Source organism: Tinamus guttatus, unplaced genomic scaffold, assembly GCF_059628265.1.
Source record: "Tinamus guttatus ecotype Peru unplaced genomic scaffold, ASM5962826v1 Tinamus_guttatus_pri_ptg000423l, whole genome shotgun sequence".
NCBI classification, from domain to species: domain Eukaryota; kingdom Metazoa; phylum Chordata; class Aves; order Tinamiformes; family Tinamidae; genus Tinamus; species Tinamus guttatus.
In genome coordinates this window covers 324,775-344,415 of record NW_028288957.1, presented here as the reverse complement: position 1 = coordinate 344,415, position 19,641 = coordinate 324,775, and the positions used below count along the sequence as shown (strand labels likewise).

The following is a 19,641-nucleotide window of genomic DNA, read 5'->3' as shown; positions in this document are numbered from 1 at the left end:
TAGATCACCCCACTGGGCTCTTTGAAGCTCCCTGGTGCCTCTCGTGGCAAGTTTTGTGCCCCTTCTCTCCCCATCCCTCCATTTCAATTTCTTTCCCCACCAGACACCTTCATTCAGCACTCGCACTTTGGGAGCAGGGGGAGAAAGAGGACTCAGAGCTCCCAGGCACCACCAGCCTGGGTTGGGTAAAGGCAGAATCGATGGGGTGGAGGGAACCCTAAACCTCAGGCTCAGGTGCAAGCAGGAGCCCAAGCTCCGCTTTCCCCATTGCCACCCCAGCCACAGCAGGACCAAATGGTGGAGGGCACCTCTGGAGATGTTCTCATGAGATGATCCCTCACAAAGCTTCTCCAAGAAAGGCCTTTACCTGCAGGCTTGTGCAGCCAGAGAGGCCCTGTGCACCCAGTGTGTTGAGGGCTGCGTATACGAAGAAGGGGTAACCCAGAGGGCTCCCGCTTGCCCCTACACCCTTCTCTATGTGGCATGAAAAAGGAGACAGGAATCAAACAACAGGATGCAAAAAAAATTTTATGTGGCAGCCAAGGCTGGGACCTGGTGGGGTGGGTGCCCCAGTAGTGAAGTCCCCAGAACTTGCATTTCATTTGCAACCCACCAAAAACATGCTGCTGCACAAGTGAGCTGCAAAGCATCATCATCAAGCTTCATGGACAGGTCACTGAGAGCAGAACCAAAACAAACAAATCAACATACTTCTTTTTTCAGCTTCTTGTCCTCCTCAGGCTGCTGATTAGGAAAGCATGTAGTACACAGGTCTAGTTTTTAAAAAATGGAATTAAATGACTCTAAAGATACTGCTTTTTGAGTCTGGCATTGATTCGTGCAGCACTGCAGACATCAGAGAAACTGTGTGAGGAATTATATCTGTCATTTCCGAGTTATTCCCTCTAAAGCCTTTTGCAGAACACGTTCAGCATCATCAGCGGCATCAGCGAGAAAATTCTTCAACATAACAAATGTGACGGGGAAAGAAATTCCTGCAGCTACCACGGAGCCTATCACTGGCAAGAACTCTGGAATATTTTTCATGAGAAGGAGAGAATATTTTGCAGCACCTCCCAAGCTCTTGGTCAACAGCTTTATTACAACATCCTTGGATATTTCGTGAAGCAGGGGAGACTTTATGACAGCCTTCAGCTCCTCCACCGGCTTCTTCACCTGCCTTGCTAGTTTCTGCAGGGATTCCTCAGCCAGACCAAAGGTCCGGCAAAACTCTTGCAGGGATGTCACCAAAATTGTAATATCAACAGCAGTAGAGAGAATAGGGATGGGAATAGCAGAAACGCCACCTGATGTAAGGCTTTTGAGCCAGACATGCGTCATCAGCATCTCCTTCTTCTTTCTCAGTACCTCCTCTGAAGTATTGGCCAGGGACTTTAGGAAGATGAATTCCTTCTCACTTGGCAGATCCTCCAGGAAGGTTTGCAGCAGTCTGGGGCCATCGAACATGAAGCTGAAACCATCCCTGCAGACAAGAAACACTTGTGGGGAGCTTATGCCCAGGCACGTCAGGTTCTTTTCACAGTCCTGCCTGATCTTATCCAGGACTGCCCTCTCATCATACTGCCGTGGCCGGCTCCCCGTAGCTCCGTTCCCTTTAGCCTTCAGGATTCCCTCATCATCATAGAGTCTTCGCTCATTGCTCACGTCCTGATCCACCTTGGAGCGCACGAAGTAGAAATGTTTCCTCTGAGCCTGAATGGCCTTTGCAAGAATGGCTGCGTTGTGTGAGAAGCGGTCGGAGGAGATGATGATGAAGAAGTCATAGCGGTTGAATTTCACTGCCTCAAGGTAGGTGTCTGGCTTGAAATTGGGAGTCCCAATGCCAGGCAGGTCCCAGAAGGTCACATTGCAGTACTCGGGATGAGCGTATGGGATGCACTCCGTCGTTGTCTCCGTCACCCCAATCGCAGCTGCACCCTCCTCACAGTCCTCCAGGCTACGCACAGCGTTGATGAAAGAAGATTTCCCAGAGCCTGAGTCCCCTGTTACGGCAATGTGGAGCTGGATCTTTTCTTCATCATCCAGGATCTCCGCGCCTTTGCAGCTGCTGCTGGGAGGTCTCCTTTTGCAGCTGCTGCCCTTATCTCTTCCATGTCTTCCTCCGAAATGTGGGGAAGGAACTCCCATTCCAAGTCTGCGTCAGTGCTGGCCATGTTGGGTGCAGCGGGTGTGGGTGCAGACAGCCTGGAAGCAGAGCACAGTCTTTCACTTTCGGTTTGCAGCAGCAGAAAGAGGAAATCCGCACAGGCTTGAGTCACGTGCAGAGCCAGGACACCAAAGCGACCTGTCCCCACCTCAGCCTCTCTCAGGCCCTGAGACCCCCTAGCAGAGCCTCTGGAGTGACCCTGCAGGGAGCCAGAGTGCTTCTTGCCCTGGTAACCAGCTGCTGTAGCAGCCAGCACGTGCTCTGCGAGTTAGGACAGCTGCTTCCAGAAACCTTGTGAATCCGAACCCTCCTTCTGCCCCGGGAGTCATGTAGGAAAGCACTGATCCAAGACAACAGCGCAGTTTTGGAGTGCCGCCAGGAGAGCGCACTGACAAGTCATGCAAAGAGAAACGATGGTCACCAGGAAGCGCAAAGCTTCCCGAAGGATCCAGAAGCAGCAGCCTGGGGGTGGCAGCAACAGCAAGAACAAATCTGGAAGCCAGTGACTCAGAGCTGGGGACATGGAGAAGTCCAGGCAATTTTAATACTGTCAGCAGGGTGGATCCACTGGGGGCACCCCAAATCTTGGAGCTCCCTTCTCTTCCCTGGCTTCAGCTTTGTACCCAGCCCTGATGCCTCCTTTGAGGCATTTGTGCCTCCCAGCTCCCTCTGCCTAGAGGCACCTTTAGTTCCTCTTAGATCACCCCACCCGGTTCTTTCTGCACCAGACCCCTTCATTCAGCACTCCTGATCTTCTCCACATTTGTGAAGGAATGTGGATGTGATAAGAGCTGCAGTCACAAAAGGAGACCTCTCAGCAGCAGCTGCAAAGGCACAGGATACCCTGATTAGTGAAGGAAAGATCCAGCTCTAAGTCGCTGTGACCGGCGACTCAGGCTCCGGGGAATCATCTTTCACCAATGCCGTGCATGGCTTGGAGGACTTTGAGAAGGGTGCAGCTGATATCGGCATGATGGAGACAACGTTTTATTGCCTCCTTTGCAGAGTACCTGCTGAATGCAGAGTCGTGTTCTGGTGTCTGCACATACTGCTTCCTGCTGCACATTCTGCCTTTTGCGGAAACTTTCTGCTGCTGCTGCTGAACATATTCAGCAGAAGCCTTTAGAAGGGAGGACTCAAAAGCGCCACATGGGGATCTCAGCACCAACTGTGTGACAGGATCGCGGGGAGCTTTCAAGGACAGAGGGCTGGAGAAACACGATGCTCTGGGATGTGAATCCCAGAATCTAACCCAGGTCTGGCCAGATGCATCCCCTGTCCTCAGTGCTGACTCTGACCCTCTGCCTGGCTGCCCCAGCAGCTGCTGTGTGCTTTCCCCAAAACTGACTCCCAGCTACCAACAAAACAGCCGCGTCCCAGCTGGGCCATGACGTGGTACTGCCTTGTTGGCTAAAGCCATGGGGTCCTCAGGAGCTGCGTGATGCCCTTGCTGTGCGCCGTTCTTCCCTCCCCTGGACACTCACCTTCCTCTGGGACTCCCACAGCTCCACGCTAAGCAGGACTCTCTGCTCCCCATGTGCCTCATGGGTGTCATGGGGACAGCCCATAACACAGAGAGAGCTCCTGGGTGCTGCTACGTAACCATGACAAATAATAAAATAAATACGCTTAGAAAAATCAGCACGGAAGTCTCGACATATATTATAAATTTCAAACCCGCCTGGATGCCACCCTGTTCCATGTGCTCTAGGTGTCCCTGCTGGAGCAGGGGGTTGGACTAGATGATCTCTAGAGGTCCCTTCCAACCTCAGCCATTCTGTGATTCTGTGAATCTCCTAGATCTGAACCTAGATCTCCTAGATTCTCCTAGATCTGTTGAGAGAGAAGTGCTCCTTTGTTCTTCATGAGGGGAGGAATGAAACTTGGACCAGAGCAGCAACTCAGATCTTTGCCCTCATCAAGGCACCAGTGCTCCTGCTGCCACGTTGCCATTGCTTAGATGTTGTGTAAGAGCAGGGCTTCCTGACAAAGGCTGTCTTCCCCATTTTGCACTAATGATACAGTGCAAGCACAGCCGAGCTGGAGGTCATCCATGTCATGAAGACAGCACAAGCCTTGTGCCGTATTGCCCTTTCAGCTGCTGCCAGGGAAAAGTGAAAGTGGTCCTCTCCTTCCAGGCTGCCAACCTGGTCCTTTCTGGGAAAGAAACCCGATCCCTCTGGGCTGCACGTCAAGCTGGCCTGACCTTTGAAATTCGGACAGAGTGGCAGAGCAGGAGCACAGAGCTGGTACTGGCAGCCAGGAGCCTTCAGTTCCTCCTCAGCCGCTGTCTGGAGGTGTGAGAGCCCCCTTAGGACCCCTGCTCAGGAGCCAGGTACTGCTGCTGAGGTGTGAGGGAGCGAGGGGCTGGGCTGCATCCTCAACACAGGAGAGGTGATTTTTCTGTGAGGGGAAGGAGAGCAGAATGCCAGTGTCCAAGGGGCGGGTGGTGGGAATGGATGGTGCAGATGATCACATAGGGGAAAGGACATTAGTGTCCTCCCACTCCCGCCTGTCCACTTCTTGCTATGACCTTGAAGGTGTTGCTTTCTATGGGTCTTCAGTCGCCTTGGAAGACACGTGTGTCCTTGCAGGGAACATGTGTGATTCCGGCAGGGCATTGGTTAGATCCCACCTGGGCTCTAATCAGAGGTGCCCCCAGCTTCACCTGTGTTGGAAACAAGCCCAGCCTACACAAGGGCTGGGGCTGCCCTGGGGTGTCTGAGTGTGAGGAGACCAGGACGCGGTGGCCAAAGCAGGTGATATCAGTATTCATGGCGATTCCTGCTGTGTTGTGCTTGCTCCTGGTCAGGGTTTCTATGAGCTCTTCTCTGCTTCCTGGGCTCCCTGGTGGCTGGAGAGATGGTCCCACTCCGGGGCAGTTTTACTGGGCTTCTCCATGTCCCCAGCCCTGAGTCACTGGCTTCCAGATTTGTTCTTGCTGTTGCTGCCACCCCCAGGCTGCTGCTTCTGGATCCTTCGGGACGCTTTGCGCTTCCTGGTGACCATCGTTTCTCTTTGCATGACTTGTCAGTGCGCTCTCCTGGCGGCACTCCAAAACCGCGCTGTTGTCTTGGATCAGGGCTTTCCTACATGACTCCCGGGGCAGAAGGAGGGTTCGGACTCACAAGGTTTCTGGAAGCAGCTGTCCTAACTCGCAGAGCACGTGCTGGCTGCTACAGCAGCTGGTTACCAGGGCAAGAAGCACTCTGGCTCTCTGCAGGGTGACTCCAGGGGCTCTGCTAGGGGGTCTCAGGGGCTGAGAGAGGCTGAGGTGGGGACAGGTCGCTTTAGTGCCCTGGCTCTGCACGTGACTCAAGCCTGTGCGGATTTCCTCTTTCTGCTGCTGCAAACCGAAAGTGAAAGACTGTGCTCTGCTTCCAGGCTGTCTGCACCCACACCCGCTGCACCCAACATGGCCAGCGCTGATGCAGACTTGGAATGGGAGTTCCTTCCCCACATTTCGGAGGAAGACATGGAAGAGATAAGGGCAGCAGCTGCAAAAGGAGACCTCCCAGCAGCAGCTGCAAAGGCGCAGGAGATCCTGGATGATGAAGAAAAGATCCAGCTCCACATTGCAGTAACAGGGGACTCAGGCTCTGGGAAATCTTCTTTCATCAACGCGGTGCGTAGCCTGGAGGACTGCGAGAAGGGTGCAGCCGAGATTGGGGTGACGGAGACAACAAAGGAGTGCATCCCATACGCTCATCCCGAGTACTGCAATGTGACCTTCTGGGACCTGCCTGGCATTGGGACTCCCAATTTCAAGCCAGACACCTACCTTGAGGCGGTGAAATTCAACCGCTATGACTTCTTCATCATCATCTCCTCCGGCCGCTTCTCACACAACGCAGCCATTCTTGCAAAGGCCATTCAGGCTCAGAGGAAACACTTCTACTTCGTGCGCTCCAAGGTGGATCAGGACGTGAGCAATGAGCGAAGACTCTATGATGACGAGGGAATCCTGAAGGCTAAAGGGAACGGAGCTACGGGGAGCCGGCCACAGCAGTATGATGAGAGGGCAGTCCTGGATAAGATCAGGCAGGACTGTGAAAAGAACCTGACGTGCCTGGGCATAAGCTCCCCACAGGTGTTTCTTGTTTGCAGGGATGGTTTCAGCTTCATGTTCGATGGCCCCAGACTGCTGCAAACCTTCCTGGAGGATCTGCCAAGTGAGAAGAAATTCACCTTCCTACAGTCCCTGGCCAATACTTCAGAGGAGGTACTGAGAAAGAAGAAGGAGATGCTGATGAGGCAAGTCTGGCTGAAAAGCCTTACGTCAGGTGGAGTTTCTGCTCTTCCCATCCCTGTTCTCTCTACTGCTGTTGATATTACAATCTTGGTGACATCCCTGCAAGAGTTTTGCCAGACCTTTGGTCTGGCTGAGGAATCCCTGCAGAAACTAGCAAGGCAGGTGAAGAAGCCTGTGGAGGAGCTGAAGGCTGTCATAAAGTCTCCCCTGCTTCACGAAATATCCAAGGATGTTGTAATAAAGCTGTTGACCAAGAGCTTGGGAGGTGCTGCAAAATATTCTCTCCTTCTCATGAAAAATATTCCAGAGTTCTTGCCAGTGATAGGCTCCGTGGTAGCTGCAGGAATTTCTTTCCCCGTCACATTTGTTATGTTGAAGAATTTTCTCGCTGATGCCGCTGATGATGCTGAACGTGTTCTGCAAAAGGCTTTAGAGGGAATAACTCGGAAATGACAGATATAATTCCTCACACAGTTTCTCTGATGTCTGCAGTGCTGCACGAATCAATGCCAGACTCAAAAAGCAGTATCTTTAGAGTCATTTAATTCCATTTTTTAAAAACTAGACCTGTGTACTACATGCTTTCCTAATCAGCAGCCTGAGGAGGACAAGAAGCTGAAAAAAGAAGTATGTTGATTTGTTTGTTTTGGTTCTGCTCTCAGTGACCTGTCCATGAAGCTTGATGATGATGCTTTGCAGCTCACTTGTGCAGCAGCATGTTTTTGGTGGGTTGCAAATGAAATGCAAGTTCTGGGGGCTTCACTACTGGGGCACCCACCCCACCAGGTCCCAGCCCTGGCTGCCACATAAAATTTTTTTTGCATCCTGTTGTTTGATTCCTGTCTCCTTTTTCATGCCACATAGAGAAGGGTGTAGGGGCAAGCGGGAGCCCTCTGGATTACCCCTTCTTCGTATACGCAGCCCTCAACACACTGGGTGCACAGGGCCTCTCTGGCTGCACAAGCCTGCAGGTAAAGGCCTTTCCTGGAGAAGCTTTGTGAGGGATCATCTCATGAGAACATCTCCAGAGGTGCCCTCCACCTTGGTCCTGCTGTGGCTGGGGTGGCAATGGGGAAAGCGGAGCTTGGGCTCCTGCCTGCACCTGAGCCTGAGGTTTAGGGTTCCCTCCACCCCATCGATTCTGCCTTTACCCAACCCAGGCTGGTGGTGCCTGGGAGCTCTGAGTCCTCTTTCTCCCCCTGCTCCCAAAGTGCGAGTGCTGCATGAAGGTGTCTGGTGGGGAAAGAACTTGAAATGGAGGGATGGGGAGAGAAGGGGCACAAAACCTGCCACGAGAGGCACCAGAGAGCTTCAAAGAGCCCAGTGGGGTGATCTAGGAGGCACTAAAGGTGCCTCTAAGCAGAGTTGGGGGGCACAAGCACGTGAAAGGAGGGATCGAGGGTGGGCCCAAAGATGAAGCTGGGATGGTGAAGGGAGCTCCCAGATTTGGGGTGCCCCCAGTGGATCCACACTGATGACAGTATTAAAATTGCAGCCAGCAGCCCGATAACGCTGTTATTAATGTGACTTTGCTGGTTGATCCCCATTTCGAGAGCACCCGGCTGCCCCGTGTGAACCTGCCCTGCCCTGGGCGGCCCAGGGCCCCTCTGTGACCTCCCTGCCATGTCACTGCCCTGCCCCGCGGGGACAAGGGCCCCTCTGTCACCTCCCTGCCATGTCACTGCGGTCGCTGCGGCCCCCGCAGTGCGCGGGAGGACGGCGAAGGGAGCGGACGGGAGCGCGCGGAGTAGCCCCGAGCGCATCCTGATCATATCCCTGCGAGCCCCCGGCAGCCTTGTGTCACCAAGGCATTTCCTCAAGGGTTCCTTGAGCCACCCGCTGCCCATCCGGGTGAGCGGAACGGGGACGGGGGGTTCCTGGGGGTGCTGGGAGAGGGGAGAGCACCCCAGGGTGGGGGGAGGTCCTGGGAATGGAGCCCCTCATGCTGCCCCCGACCCGTCCTGTCCTGCAGGATGGAGCACAGGTGCCCCCCGAGCCGCACACGGGTGGCCTGGGCAGACGAGGAGGAGGAGGATGTGGAGCGGTTGTCCCTGTCCTCCTCGGAGAGCAGCTGCGAGGTGCTGCCCTACAGCGTCTGCGTGCCTGAGCTGCTGGGAAGACGTGAGCACCGGGGCAGGGCTAGGGGCTGCCCTGGGGCTGCCGCGGCCTCCGCGCGGGGCCGCCCCGCTCCTCAGAGCCACTGCAGCTCCGCTGCCTCTCTTTGCCCTGCAGACCCCGGCATGTCCCGCAGGGAGGCAGAAGCCCTGGACTGCTGGGAGGCCTTTTTCCGAAGCCGGAGCAAGGTAGCGGGGCTCACTTCCCTGTGCTCGGTGCAGGCATCTCCTGGGGTGCCACAGCCAAGTGCTGCTCCCTCAGGGCATCTCCTGGGGTCCCGCAGGGCCGACCTGCTCCCTCGCAGGCGGCTCCTGGGGTCTGTGCTCCCGCCGGCCCTGCCTCTGCCCCTCTCCGCACCTCTCATCCCTCTCTCTCCTCCCTGGCGCCAGGATGTGGGGCAGAAGCTGCAGTTTCTCTCTGCCGTGCGCACCCTCTGCGAGGCTTCTCGCGCCGATGGCCCGACGTGGGCGGCGCTCCACTTCTGCAGAGCGGAGCTGGCCCAGAGACTCCAGGTGAGGGGGCTGCTAGAGGGGCGCTGCGTGACGCTAAGGACACGCGTGGGGACGCGTGGGGCGCTGCCCTCCATGTGGGCACAGAGCTTCCCTGCGCGCGGCTCCAGGAGCCCCCGGGAGCGAGGCCCGTCCAGCGGGGCCGGCACAACCAGGGGGCTCTGCTGCCCTGGGGGCTGCCCCGGCCCACAAGGCTCCTCGCGGGCGCTGGCAGCTCCCGGGCCCATCGCGCCTGTCCCTGCAGATGCTGCTGTGCCAAGAGTCCACCGAGCGTCTGGACACGGCCGTGAGGCAGCAAGTGATGCTCACCGTGGTGGCCATGAGGTACCGAGGGGCCCCGCTTGGCTGAGGTGGCCCCGCTGTCCGGCCCCGAGGACACCTGGCCCAGGGCTCTGCTGGGCACCTGCTCCTGCCGCCCTGGTTCTCATGGCGGGTGCTCAGGGCTCTGGGGACAGGGACCGGCTGCCTCCAGGCTTCTCCCCAGAGTGCAGGGCCCTGAGCCAGGGTGCGGGCGCGAGGAGGGGCCTGCGGGCTGCCCACCTGGCCCGGGGCTGCCCCCGCCAGCTCTGCAGGCCCCTGTGGCAGCAGGCAGAGCTCAGGGACACCCTGCTCTCCTTGCAGCCGAGCGGGCCTGCACCTCTCGGGCCGCGTGCACGGGAGGCTCCTCAACGCCTGCTTCCGCAGCGTGCTCTGCCTTCCTGCCGCGGAGGACATGGCCGAGCTCGAGGCTTCCCTCTACTCCCAGGTAGGCACAGGGCAGCTGCGGGAGCCGGGCAGCCACGCGGGCTGCCCCACGCGCAGCAGCTCCTGAGGTCCGGCCTCGGCCTGGCCACGGCCACGCTCTGCGTGTCCCCCTGGGCAAAGGCAAAGGCAAAGCGAGGGCAGCCACTCTCCTGGGCCTCGCGGGACGGGGCAAGGAGCGCCACAGCCCTGTGTGCTCCTTGCAGACCCTGGCTGCTCTGGACAGCATGCTGCAGGTGCTGGCCCTCAGGCATCCCACCTCGGGCCTCCAGGAGCTGCAGCTCATCTTCCAGGTCAGCCTTTGGCTCTGAGGTGCTGGGGCTCCGCGGACCCTTCCTGGCCCCAGGGGAGCGCGCGGGGCCTCCTGCAGGACCCCTCTTCCTGCCCGCTGTGGGCAGGGAACGGGCTCCGTGGGGCAGCAGGGCCCCGCGGTGCTCTAGTTCCTGCTGCCTCCACGGCGCTGCTGCCATCGCAGGGGAGAGCCCTGCGTGGCGCCGCTCGGCCCCACGGCTCCCCGCGGCTGCCCTGGCGCCGCGGCTGCTGGCAGCCGCCCTGTCCTCGCGGCGCCCGCACACGTGGCAGGGCTCGCAGGGCACCGCAGCAGCTGGTCTCCTGCAGGCCCTGCTGCCCTTCACCGACTCGGCGCGAGCAGCCGTGCGCCACAGAGCCGTGGGGCGCATTGCAGGGCTCACGGAGCTGCTGCTCAACTACTACCCCTTGCTGAAGGGCCAGGTAGGAGCCCCCGGTGCCAGCCCCTGCAGACAGCCCTTGCCCTGGGCAGCTGCTGGGCAGGCAGGGCCTGCAGGCCCCTCGCGAGCCCTGGCTGCCTCGCGCTGCGGCCCTGAGCGCACGGGGCCGGCCGCGCTCTGCTCCCCCCGCGGCCTCTCGCGGCGCTGCCAGCGCTGCCTCCTCCGCCAGGTCTGCTCGCGCGGCTCCAGGAGCAGGGACAGCAGCCCGGGCAGCTGCAGGAAGCGCCGCTTCCTCGTCATGGGCAAGCTGGTGGGCTGTCTCGCCCTGTGCTGCGCCCACGAGGACGAGGGCACCAGGCGCGGGGCTGCCCAAGCTCTTGCTGACCTGCACAAGTTCCTGCTGCAGCAGAGAGGTAGGAGACTCTTCCCAGGGCTGCCTCCTCCCACCTACGGGCACCGCGGCCAGGCCAGGCCGGGCCCTGCACGGCCTCAGCCACACACAGGAGCAGAAACACCCTCCCACGCAGCTGCAGCCTGGGCCGGCCCTTGGCCTCCTCCTCTCCTGCTTGCCCATGGCCTGCAAGGCTTCAGCAGCCCCTCTTCCTGCTCAGCCTGCCCTCCTGCTTCACACCACAAAGGTCCAGCCAACCCATGGTATTCTCCAAAGCAAGATGCCCTCGCCAACCACGGGTGCCACCTCCAGCTCCCGGTGCTTCCTGCTGACTGTCCTGTGCGTCCCCTCCTGTCCAGGCAGGGAAGTGAGTCAGAACAGCCCCGCGCAGCTGCAGCTCAAGAGGGAGTGGGAAATCGCCAACGTCTTTTGGCGATCAGAGTCCCTCAGCGCTGTTGACGTGATCCTGGTAAGGAGCGTGTCCCCATGCCAAGTGTGAGGACTCGTGGTCGTGGGGGTCAGCATGAGGTTGTGTGAAGAGCGGGATCAGTGGGGCCAACAGGGCCTTGCAGTCACTGGGCGGAGCGCTGGCACTGTCCCTGCACAGGGACCAAGGCAGGGCTTCCCTCCTGGCTCCCAGCCCCCTCTGGTTCCTTCAGGGTCAGCACATGGGCGCCCCACACCCCTCCTCAGTGCTGTCCCCCAGCTCAGCACAGCCCCGGCCTGTGGGTCTCCTGCTGTCGCTGGGCCAGCTCTGCCCCGTCTCTCTGCAGGGCCACTCTGGCCGCTCTGCCAAGCACTGCCCTGGGGGCCCTCAGTGCAACACGTCTCTCTTGCCTGCCCTCCGGTCTCCCCTAGATGTTCAAGAGCTACCTGCAGCCCTGTGAGAGGACAGACCTCTTCATCGTGGCCATCTGGGGCATGACCACCTCCACCAACTTCGACACGCGCACAGCCACGCGCGTGCTGGACGTGCTGGTGCAGGATTGTGCCTACCAGCTGGAGCACGTAAGCAGCCTGCGCCAGGGCAGCGCGGGCCTGGAGCCCTGCAGCGGGGTGTCTGCCCCACAAATGCAGGTGTCCCAGGACTGCTGGAGGCCAGCGCGGGGCAAAGGAAGCAGGGGCAAGAGGGAGCTCCGTGGGGAGATGGCCGCGCTCTGCCTGCAGTCCCACTAACGCCTGTGTTGCCTGCAGGTGCCAGACATCGTGAGCTGCATGGGCAGCACCCTCATGTCCGTCACAGACGGGTCTGCCCAGCGCAGCCTTCACAGGGCCCTGCTCGAACTGACCACCATCTACCCCCATGAGATGGTCACGGGCCTCCTGCGCCATTCCCCTTCTTGCATGGGGTAAGGGGCCCAGCGGAGCCGAGGCCTGAGCCCCGGTTCCTTCAGAGCTTGTGCCAAGGCTCTCGGGTGCCTGCTGGCCAGCAGGGCTGGTGGCCACCCCAGGCCCTCGGCCCAGCTCACGTGGCTGCGCCCGAGGCACGTGGTGACACAGCGCTCTGGGCCTGCAGTGCTGCCATCGTCATGTGGAGGGTCATGGTGTCCGAGGCCTCTCCTGCGCAGGAGGTGCTCCGGGAGCTCCTCAGCGTGCTGCAAGACTGGCCAGCGAGCAACAGCCTGGCCTCCAGCCAGCAGCAGAAAGGCATCTCCTGCTTGGCCGTGAGTGTCTGCACAGGGCTGTGCCAGCTACCAGGCCACCCCTGTGCCAGCGCGCCGGCCACACCGGAGGCTCCGTGTGTTCTGCAGGCAACGCGGGCGCTGCACGAGATCCTGCGGCAGCCCAGCTGCCCGCAGCAGCTGGAAGCCATCTTCCCGCAGCTCTTCTTGGCGCTGCTCTGCGGGGTGTCCTTCAGCAGCGCCCTGACACCGCAGGAGGTCGACACCTTCTTGAAGGAATGGCACCAGGAACAGCTCACTCCCACCAGCCCCTTCAGGTGCTCCACACGCGCCGGCTCCATCGGGGCCCTGGGGGCACGGCCTGGGCTCCCGGGGGAACGCGCGCGTTGCCCTGCAGGCTGTGGCAGCGCAGCGCTGCTCTGCTGTGCTGCTTACGAGGCTCAGAGGCTGGGCAGGGAGGCCGAGGGGGACGGGGTCGCCACCTGGGCGCTGAGAGCCAGCACAGGGGAGGGAGTTTGCTGGAGTCAAGGGGCCTTCTTCTCACTGACAGGGAGCCGGGAAGGCGCCCAAGAGCCTGGTGCAGGTGCCTCTTCAAGCTGCTGGCACCGCTGTGCAGCAAGCAGGAGCCCTCGCAGGACTTGCCCATCTCCGCCTTCCTCGATGAGGTAAGGCCCATGGCGAGCGCTGCCTCCCACAGGGGCCTCTAGCCCCGGCTCGTGGGTCGAGACAGGGCTGCCCTGTGCCCAGCGCTGTGGGGTGAACAGCGGTCAGCAGAGCTGGAGTCGGCACTGGGTGCCCTCCCATTACGAGTGCCCTTGAGCCCAGACCGCTTGTGCTGGGCTAACGCTCCTCGCCACACACATTGGCATCGTCTCCATGTTGTTTGTGTTTCAGCTGCTGGCCTGTGTGGACCTGAGGGAAGAGGACTCCGAAGACAACCTCTTCCTGGAGAACCTGCAAAGCCAGGAGCTCGTGAGGCGTGGGCAAGTCATCAGAGGCCTCATGATGCTGGCAGAGACACCTGAGATGGTGAGTGGGGCTCAACTGCGTGTGGGCTTGGGGGGCAGAGTATGTGGTGAGGAGGTGGCGAGGAGCCTGTGCGCTCCTCTCCTCCCTGCACACCATGGCCCCACTGCGCTCTGAATCATACAGCCCCCTCGAACTCTTTTGCTCTCACCATGACTCTCCACTTAGGTTCTCCATTCCACATTGCAACAGCTTCCCGAACTAAGGCTTCATATGTACTCCAAAAGCACAAGTTGGGTGCTCCAAGCATGGGCCTCCCCACTTTGTTGCTTCTCTTTCTCCCACTGCTGCCCCATCACAGCGCCCTCCTTCCCCTGAGAGCGCCTCTCACCCCTGAGAGCCAATCCTGCGAGGTCTCTTCTTCATTCTCTTGCGGCCCATTGGTGCTCCCTGTTGCTGGCAGGCAGTTCCTTAGGAGACCTCCCCCAGGGCTTTCTGAAATGGTCACAATGTTCCTTGTGCTGAAAATAAACTGGATGCAGGTGGTCTTGGCTGTGGCCATGGCTTCAACTACAGCAGGGACTAGTGCCAAGCACAAGCGCTCCTGCTCTGGCCTTGTTGCAGTGTTTTCCCGGGTTTGTTGTCTGTTAGGTGGCCCAACGGAGATGTGTCTTTCCCACAGGCGAAAGAGATGAACGTCCTGCTGCCACTCATCGTGCATCGCCTGCGGAACGCGGATGGGGATGCCCTCACGAAGGCCCTGGTCATGCTCAGCAACGTGCTGCATTTCATGGACAGGAGGATGTCGGGCCCCATCGCTGTCCGGCTGAGCCAGCAGCTCCAGGCGCTCTTTGACCACGTAAGGGCAGCGGGGAGAGCTGGGGTCCTCGTGGCCTCTCCACAGGCCTCTGTGCAGGGTGTGAGGGAGGGCAGCAAGGGCCGCAGGAGCCGTGCCGGGCACCGGAGCCTCCTGTAGCTCTGCTCTCCCCAGCCAGGCTGCGGGAGCCCTGGGGGGCCGGGGACCCTCCTGCACTGGCTGCACATGTGGCCTCCAGCTCCTCAGCGTGGCGGCCCCGTCACAGCCGTGTGTCAGCGCATCAAGCGCTGCCCTCGGCTCGCTGTGAGCTTGGAGCAGCCAGCGCTGAGGTCCTGCCCCCTCCTTCCCACCAGGAGTGCAGCCGCGTGCGCGAACTCTCCATCCGCCTCTTCGCAGCAGTGGTGGAGATGGCAGCGGGCTGTGCCAAAAGGCAGGTGGAGAGGCAGGTGCGAGGCAGCCTGCTCCTGCTGTCCTTCCACATGCACGATGAGGTGCAGAGCGTGGCCCAGGTGAGGATCTGTGAGGCGAGGGGCCCTTGCGGGAGGGCAGTGCTGACAGCCCCAACCCCAGGAGGGGCCGCCGAGGGCTCCGTCCCTGGCCTGCAGCGGCATCTCGCGCTCTCTGCTGCTCTGCAGGCCTCTCGCGACGCTCTCCTCCGTGCGGCCAAGCTCCTCAAGTGGGAGCAGCTCCGGCGCCTCGCCGAGGAGGGCCAGACCTGGCGGATCAGCGAGTGCCTGGTAGGCAGCGCCGCCAAGGCGCCAGGCCCACGCGTGAGCAGGGCCTGACCCCGTGCTGAGCGGGGAGGGTCTTGCTCTCCCCAGGTGACAGGGGACAGCGGCCGAGCAGAAGAGCACCTGAGCCAGAGCCTGCAGTGCCTGCAGAGCGCCCAGGAGGCCCTGCGAGTAGAGGCCCTGAGGGTCCTTGGTGAGTCACGGCCCTCCTAGGGCCCTGCTGTGCCAGGGCAGCCTGGCCCCAGCCGGCACCAAGCCCCAGCCCTCCTGGAGCTGCTGGAGCCCCCGCTGCCCAGGGCACCCTAGGAGGGACCCCCATCTGCCTCTGCCCGCAGCATTCCTGTCCGCGCACGGGGCGCTGCTGGGCTGCTTCTTGAGGCTCTGTGTGCCCTCCTTGAGCCTCCCGTGCTGGAGAAGGGCCCGGGAGAGCGCGCCTGGGCCAAGGGGGTCTGTGCTGGTGGGTGCTGCCTGGGGAGGCAGTGTTGTGATGGGCTGTCTGTGCACCTAGGGCTCGTGGGGCGGCGCCGGAAGGAGCTGGGTGAGGAGAAACTGGAGCACATCTGCAGCAGTGAGTGTGGGCAGAGGGGAGTGCGGGGTGGCTGGCGCGGGCAAGGATGGAGCCTGGGCAGAAAGCTCCAATTCCTGCCCCAGGCAAGGAGGGCTCTGCTCCTGTCCCAGCTCTGGCACGGTAGAGAGAGCACAGAGAGGATCCGGGGGCATTGGATTTGGGGCCTTTGTGTCCAGCAAGTTTGAGCTGATCCTGTGGTCCCCTGGCCCTGAGGAGAGGCAGGTGCCATGGCCCTGTCGGAAGGGATGCCCGGGCTGTCGACAGCTGTGGGGAGGGGGTTGATGCCTGTTCTTCTTCCTTCTCAGCACTTCAGTGCCTGCAGAATGACAGCAGCCCCTCGGTGCGTTCCCTGGCGGCTCAGACAATCCTCCTCCTGACACTGGGGAAGCAGCCCGCATCCCGAGGCACGCGGAGAGCCCGCTGCTCCTGGCTGCGCAGAGCGTGGCAGAGCTGTTGCCTGCCTCTGGGAGAGGGCTGCGTTTGCCGCGGGAGCTCCGCTCGCTCCTGATCCTGCCGTGCTCTGCACACTGGGCCCCACGAGGCGGCTGGCCCCTCTGAGTCCTGGTTCTGCCCATTCCACCTTCTGCTGGGCTTTCTTTCAAAGAAGGAACATTGGTTTTCCCTTGTGTTTGGATGTCATTTCTTTATGGAGACAAACATGGGGAAACAGCTCTTCCACACCTCTCATCACTGCCTCAACAGCTCCTTTCCTGCTAATAGGCCCATGCTCAGCATTGGGCCTATCAGTCATTGAGGTACAAGTCTTTGGGGGCTCAGAAATGGAGTTTCCCTCCTGTGTTTCTAGGTCCCCCATGTTGGTTTCTGGGGCTGGTTTGAGAGCTCGGAAAGGGATGGGGAGTCAGTCCTGGGGTTCTGGTGCTAGAGGTCCCTTCCTACTTGGGGAAGACAGGCTCAGGACAAGGTTTGGGTGTGGGGATTAGAAGGGGTAGCAAAATCTTGGGGTTTCAGGGGCTCAGGCTCCTTTTGGGCTTTCACTATCTTTCCTGGACCTTCACCCCCCCCCCCCGGCTCAGGGGGTGGTTTGGGGGCTCCACAATAGAGACTAAGGGGTGCGTTTTTGGGACTCCAAAGCAGCTCCAGGGGCTGGTTTAGAAGCTCAGGAATGGGGGCTATGGGGGCTAAGTCCTGCATTTCCGGTTTCCCCAAACAGGCTGTAGGAGCTGCTTGGAGGGCTCAAGAACAGAGGCCAAATCTTGCATTTGGGGTGCTCCAAATCAGGCGTCTGGATGCTGCCCTGAGGCCTCACAAGCAGAGATGAGCGCTGCATTTCTGGGTTCAAAAACAGGCTCTGGGGGCTGTTTTGGGGGCTCAGAAACAGCCACTAAGTGCTGTGTTTTTGCTGCTCAGAACCAGGTTTCCTTGCAGTGGTTTCAGAGCTCAGAAATGGAGACTAAGTCACGTGTTTTTGGGGCTCCAAAGCTGCTTCTGTGGTCTGGTTGGAGAGCTCAGAAATGGAGACTAATTCTTCGATTAGAGCTCCAAAACACATGACCAAGTCATCTGTTTCCAGCCCCAAAACAGAGGTTTTGGGGTTGGGGCAGGAAGGGTGGGTGGGTGGTTGGGCTCCCTCACCTTTGGTGAGGATCCATTCACAGGCGCCACGGCAGGGAAGCCCCCATGCACCAGGCCGAACCTTCACACATGACTTAGACTATGCAGCGAAAGGTGCTTTGGAGGCCCCCTTTGTCCAGTGTTTGTGCAACTTCCGGACTTGTAGACTATTAATGAACCAATTATTCAATTAATTATTTTACTGTTAATGAGGTAGTGAATCAGTGTGAATGAGCTAATTAAAAATGACAGTAAGATGCAAGTTGTGACAGTGATTGACTTGGCAAGTCAATCGCACTTGGCAAGTGCGAACATGGCAGGCACAGCAGTGGAGAGGGAGAGACACAAGAGCAGTAGACGACAGCATCTGGTCAGTGCAACATTTTACTCGATGTTCAGCCAATGCTTCCAGCTCAGAGCTATTGCAGGATTAGTCATCAGGGAGGCAACACACATTCAATATTCATAAGGTAACTGCTCAATCAGGACAAGCAGGTAGCAGGGAGGTGACACAGGGAAACCCAGGAGTCACCATCACCCAATACTTACGACTCTCATAAAGTTTATCATATAAACAAATTTAACTAGAGCAGTTTTTGTTATCTTACAGTTACACACAAAAGTTACGGTACAGTTACACAAACACAGCGTTGGAATCACCATGAAGTCGCTCTGGATCCCCCACACGCCAGGCTCAACGCACACGAGCCCCGCGGCGCCCCCCACACACCCGGTTCCCCCTGCCCCGAGCCCCCTCGCTCGTTACTCACCGGCTCCAGCGCTCAGGAGGCTCCAGCGCTGCGCGGGGCTCCGCGACGGCCGCGGGGCGCGAGCGGGGACAGGGCTGAGCCCCGGCCCGGCCGGGACCGCGCTCGGTGCCGCTGCCCGGAGCCGCGAGCGCTGCCCGGCCGGGGCCGCCGCCGCCCGGCCCCAGCCCCGGCCCCGCTGCACTCGCCGTCCCCGCGCGGGGCTCGGGCCGTCCCGGCGGGACCCGGGGGCACCGGCTGCTCCCGGCTGCCGCTGCCGGGAAGGAGCCCCGCACGGGGACGGCTACGGCCCGGGGCCTCGCTCCGAGCAGCAGCGCCGGCGCCGACGCGGCTCCTGCGGTTCTCACTCGCGGCGGTCCTGGGGCTGCCTCTGGCTCCCGCTCGGCGCCGTCTCTCCGTCCCGTCGTTCCAGCTCCCTCCCGGTAGAACGCAGCTTCCTCACAACCCGGTTCCTGCAGTTCCTGCTGCTCCCACTCTTCCCGTTCTGCTCCCAGCTCCGTTTGCGGTTCCAGCCCCGCCCGTCGCCGCCCGCTCCTGCCGCCCCCGAGCGCCGCCCGCCCGCGCACGGCGGCGCCGCCTGGCGGCCGCTGCGGCCACTACCAACAGGGGCAAAGGCCGGGAAAAAGGCGGGAAGCGGCGCAAGGAGGATGGAAGGGCGGAAGGGGCGAGGGCGGGAAGCGGTTCGAGAGCTGAGGACAAAGGGCGAGAGAAAGAGGCGTCCCGGGGGACGCTCGGGGCCCTTGTGCCCGCGCTGCCGCCGCATCTGCTGCCACGGGGATGCCAGGAGCACCACAGCGCCTTCCCCTCTTCAGAGGCACTTCCCAAGAAAATGGGGGCCTCTGTGCCCTCCACTGCCTTTCAGCACTGCAGTTCAGCCCCCAGCGCAGGAACAACAGCGCTGGGGCAGCAGTGGCCATGCCTTTTGCCTGGATGATGAGGGGGAGAGGAAGGTCCTCGCGTTGCTCCCATGGGGATTTGTTCCTTGGGCATGGCTGCAGCTTACCCTGCCTGGGGTCTGTGATACCCCCCAGCCAATGCAGCTCCGAGCTCCCTGCCTCTGGAAATTATTTTGTTGGCGAAGAAAAGCTAGAAAAAGAATCTCTCCAAACCAAATAGCAGTTCAGAAATCCAATGGTGGTTAAGTCGCTATTGGGTGCTAAGGGCAAAGCTCACCTCTAGCATACCATATGGGGACTTCTAATGGTTATTTATGCACAGAGACATCCAGGGTTCCACCTAGCTAATACATATTTAATTATCCTGTGTTCTTGTCTTCTTCCACTGTGCGCAGTCTCACATTGCAAGGTCAGCAATCCTTTCTGCACTCGCCCGGGGGTCTGGTGGTCACTTCAGGAAGAAGACCCCCTACGCACGTTATCTATGTAAAGTATCGAGTCATCACAGGCTGCACAGCGCTTGCAGAAAAGGTTCTTGAGGAAGTCCAAGATAAGATGTTTCTTTTATCAATTCTAAAGCTTACTTAATTGGACATTTGTTTACATAAAGATGCCCACAGATGGACTCTGAAGTGATTAATGTGTTAGTACATCCTGCTTGTAATATCTACTTGCTTATCAATGGTTCACTACATAGGTCATAGTGCCCTAGCACACATGCTTCCTATCTCAATTTATACATATTCTGTAACAATTTTACCTGGCTTTTCTTCCCCAAAACACTTGCTTCCTGTGCAGAGGCAACAGAACCAAGACATGCTCTCACGCCAACCCGCCA

At 59.7% G+C, this 19,641-nt stretch overlaps 1 protein-coding gene across 1 annotated transcript; it reads right to left on the bottom strand.

The window, feature by feature from the left end:
• Window positions 1-869: 869 nt before the first annotated feature.
• LOC148593242 (interferon-inducible GTPase 5-like) lies at window positions 870-2,148 on the bottom strand. The gene has a single exon (XM_088531481.1). It carries the CDS (start codon window positions 2,146-2,148, stop codon window positions 886-888), a length of 1,263 nt encoding a protein of 420 aa, XP_088387607.1. The 3' UTR covers window positions 870-885.
• Window positions 2,149-19,641: the final 17,493 nt, after the last annotated feature.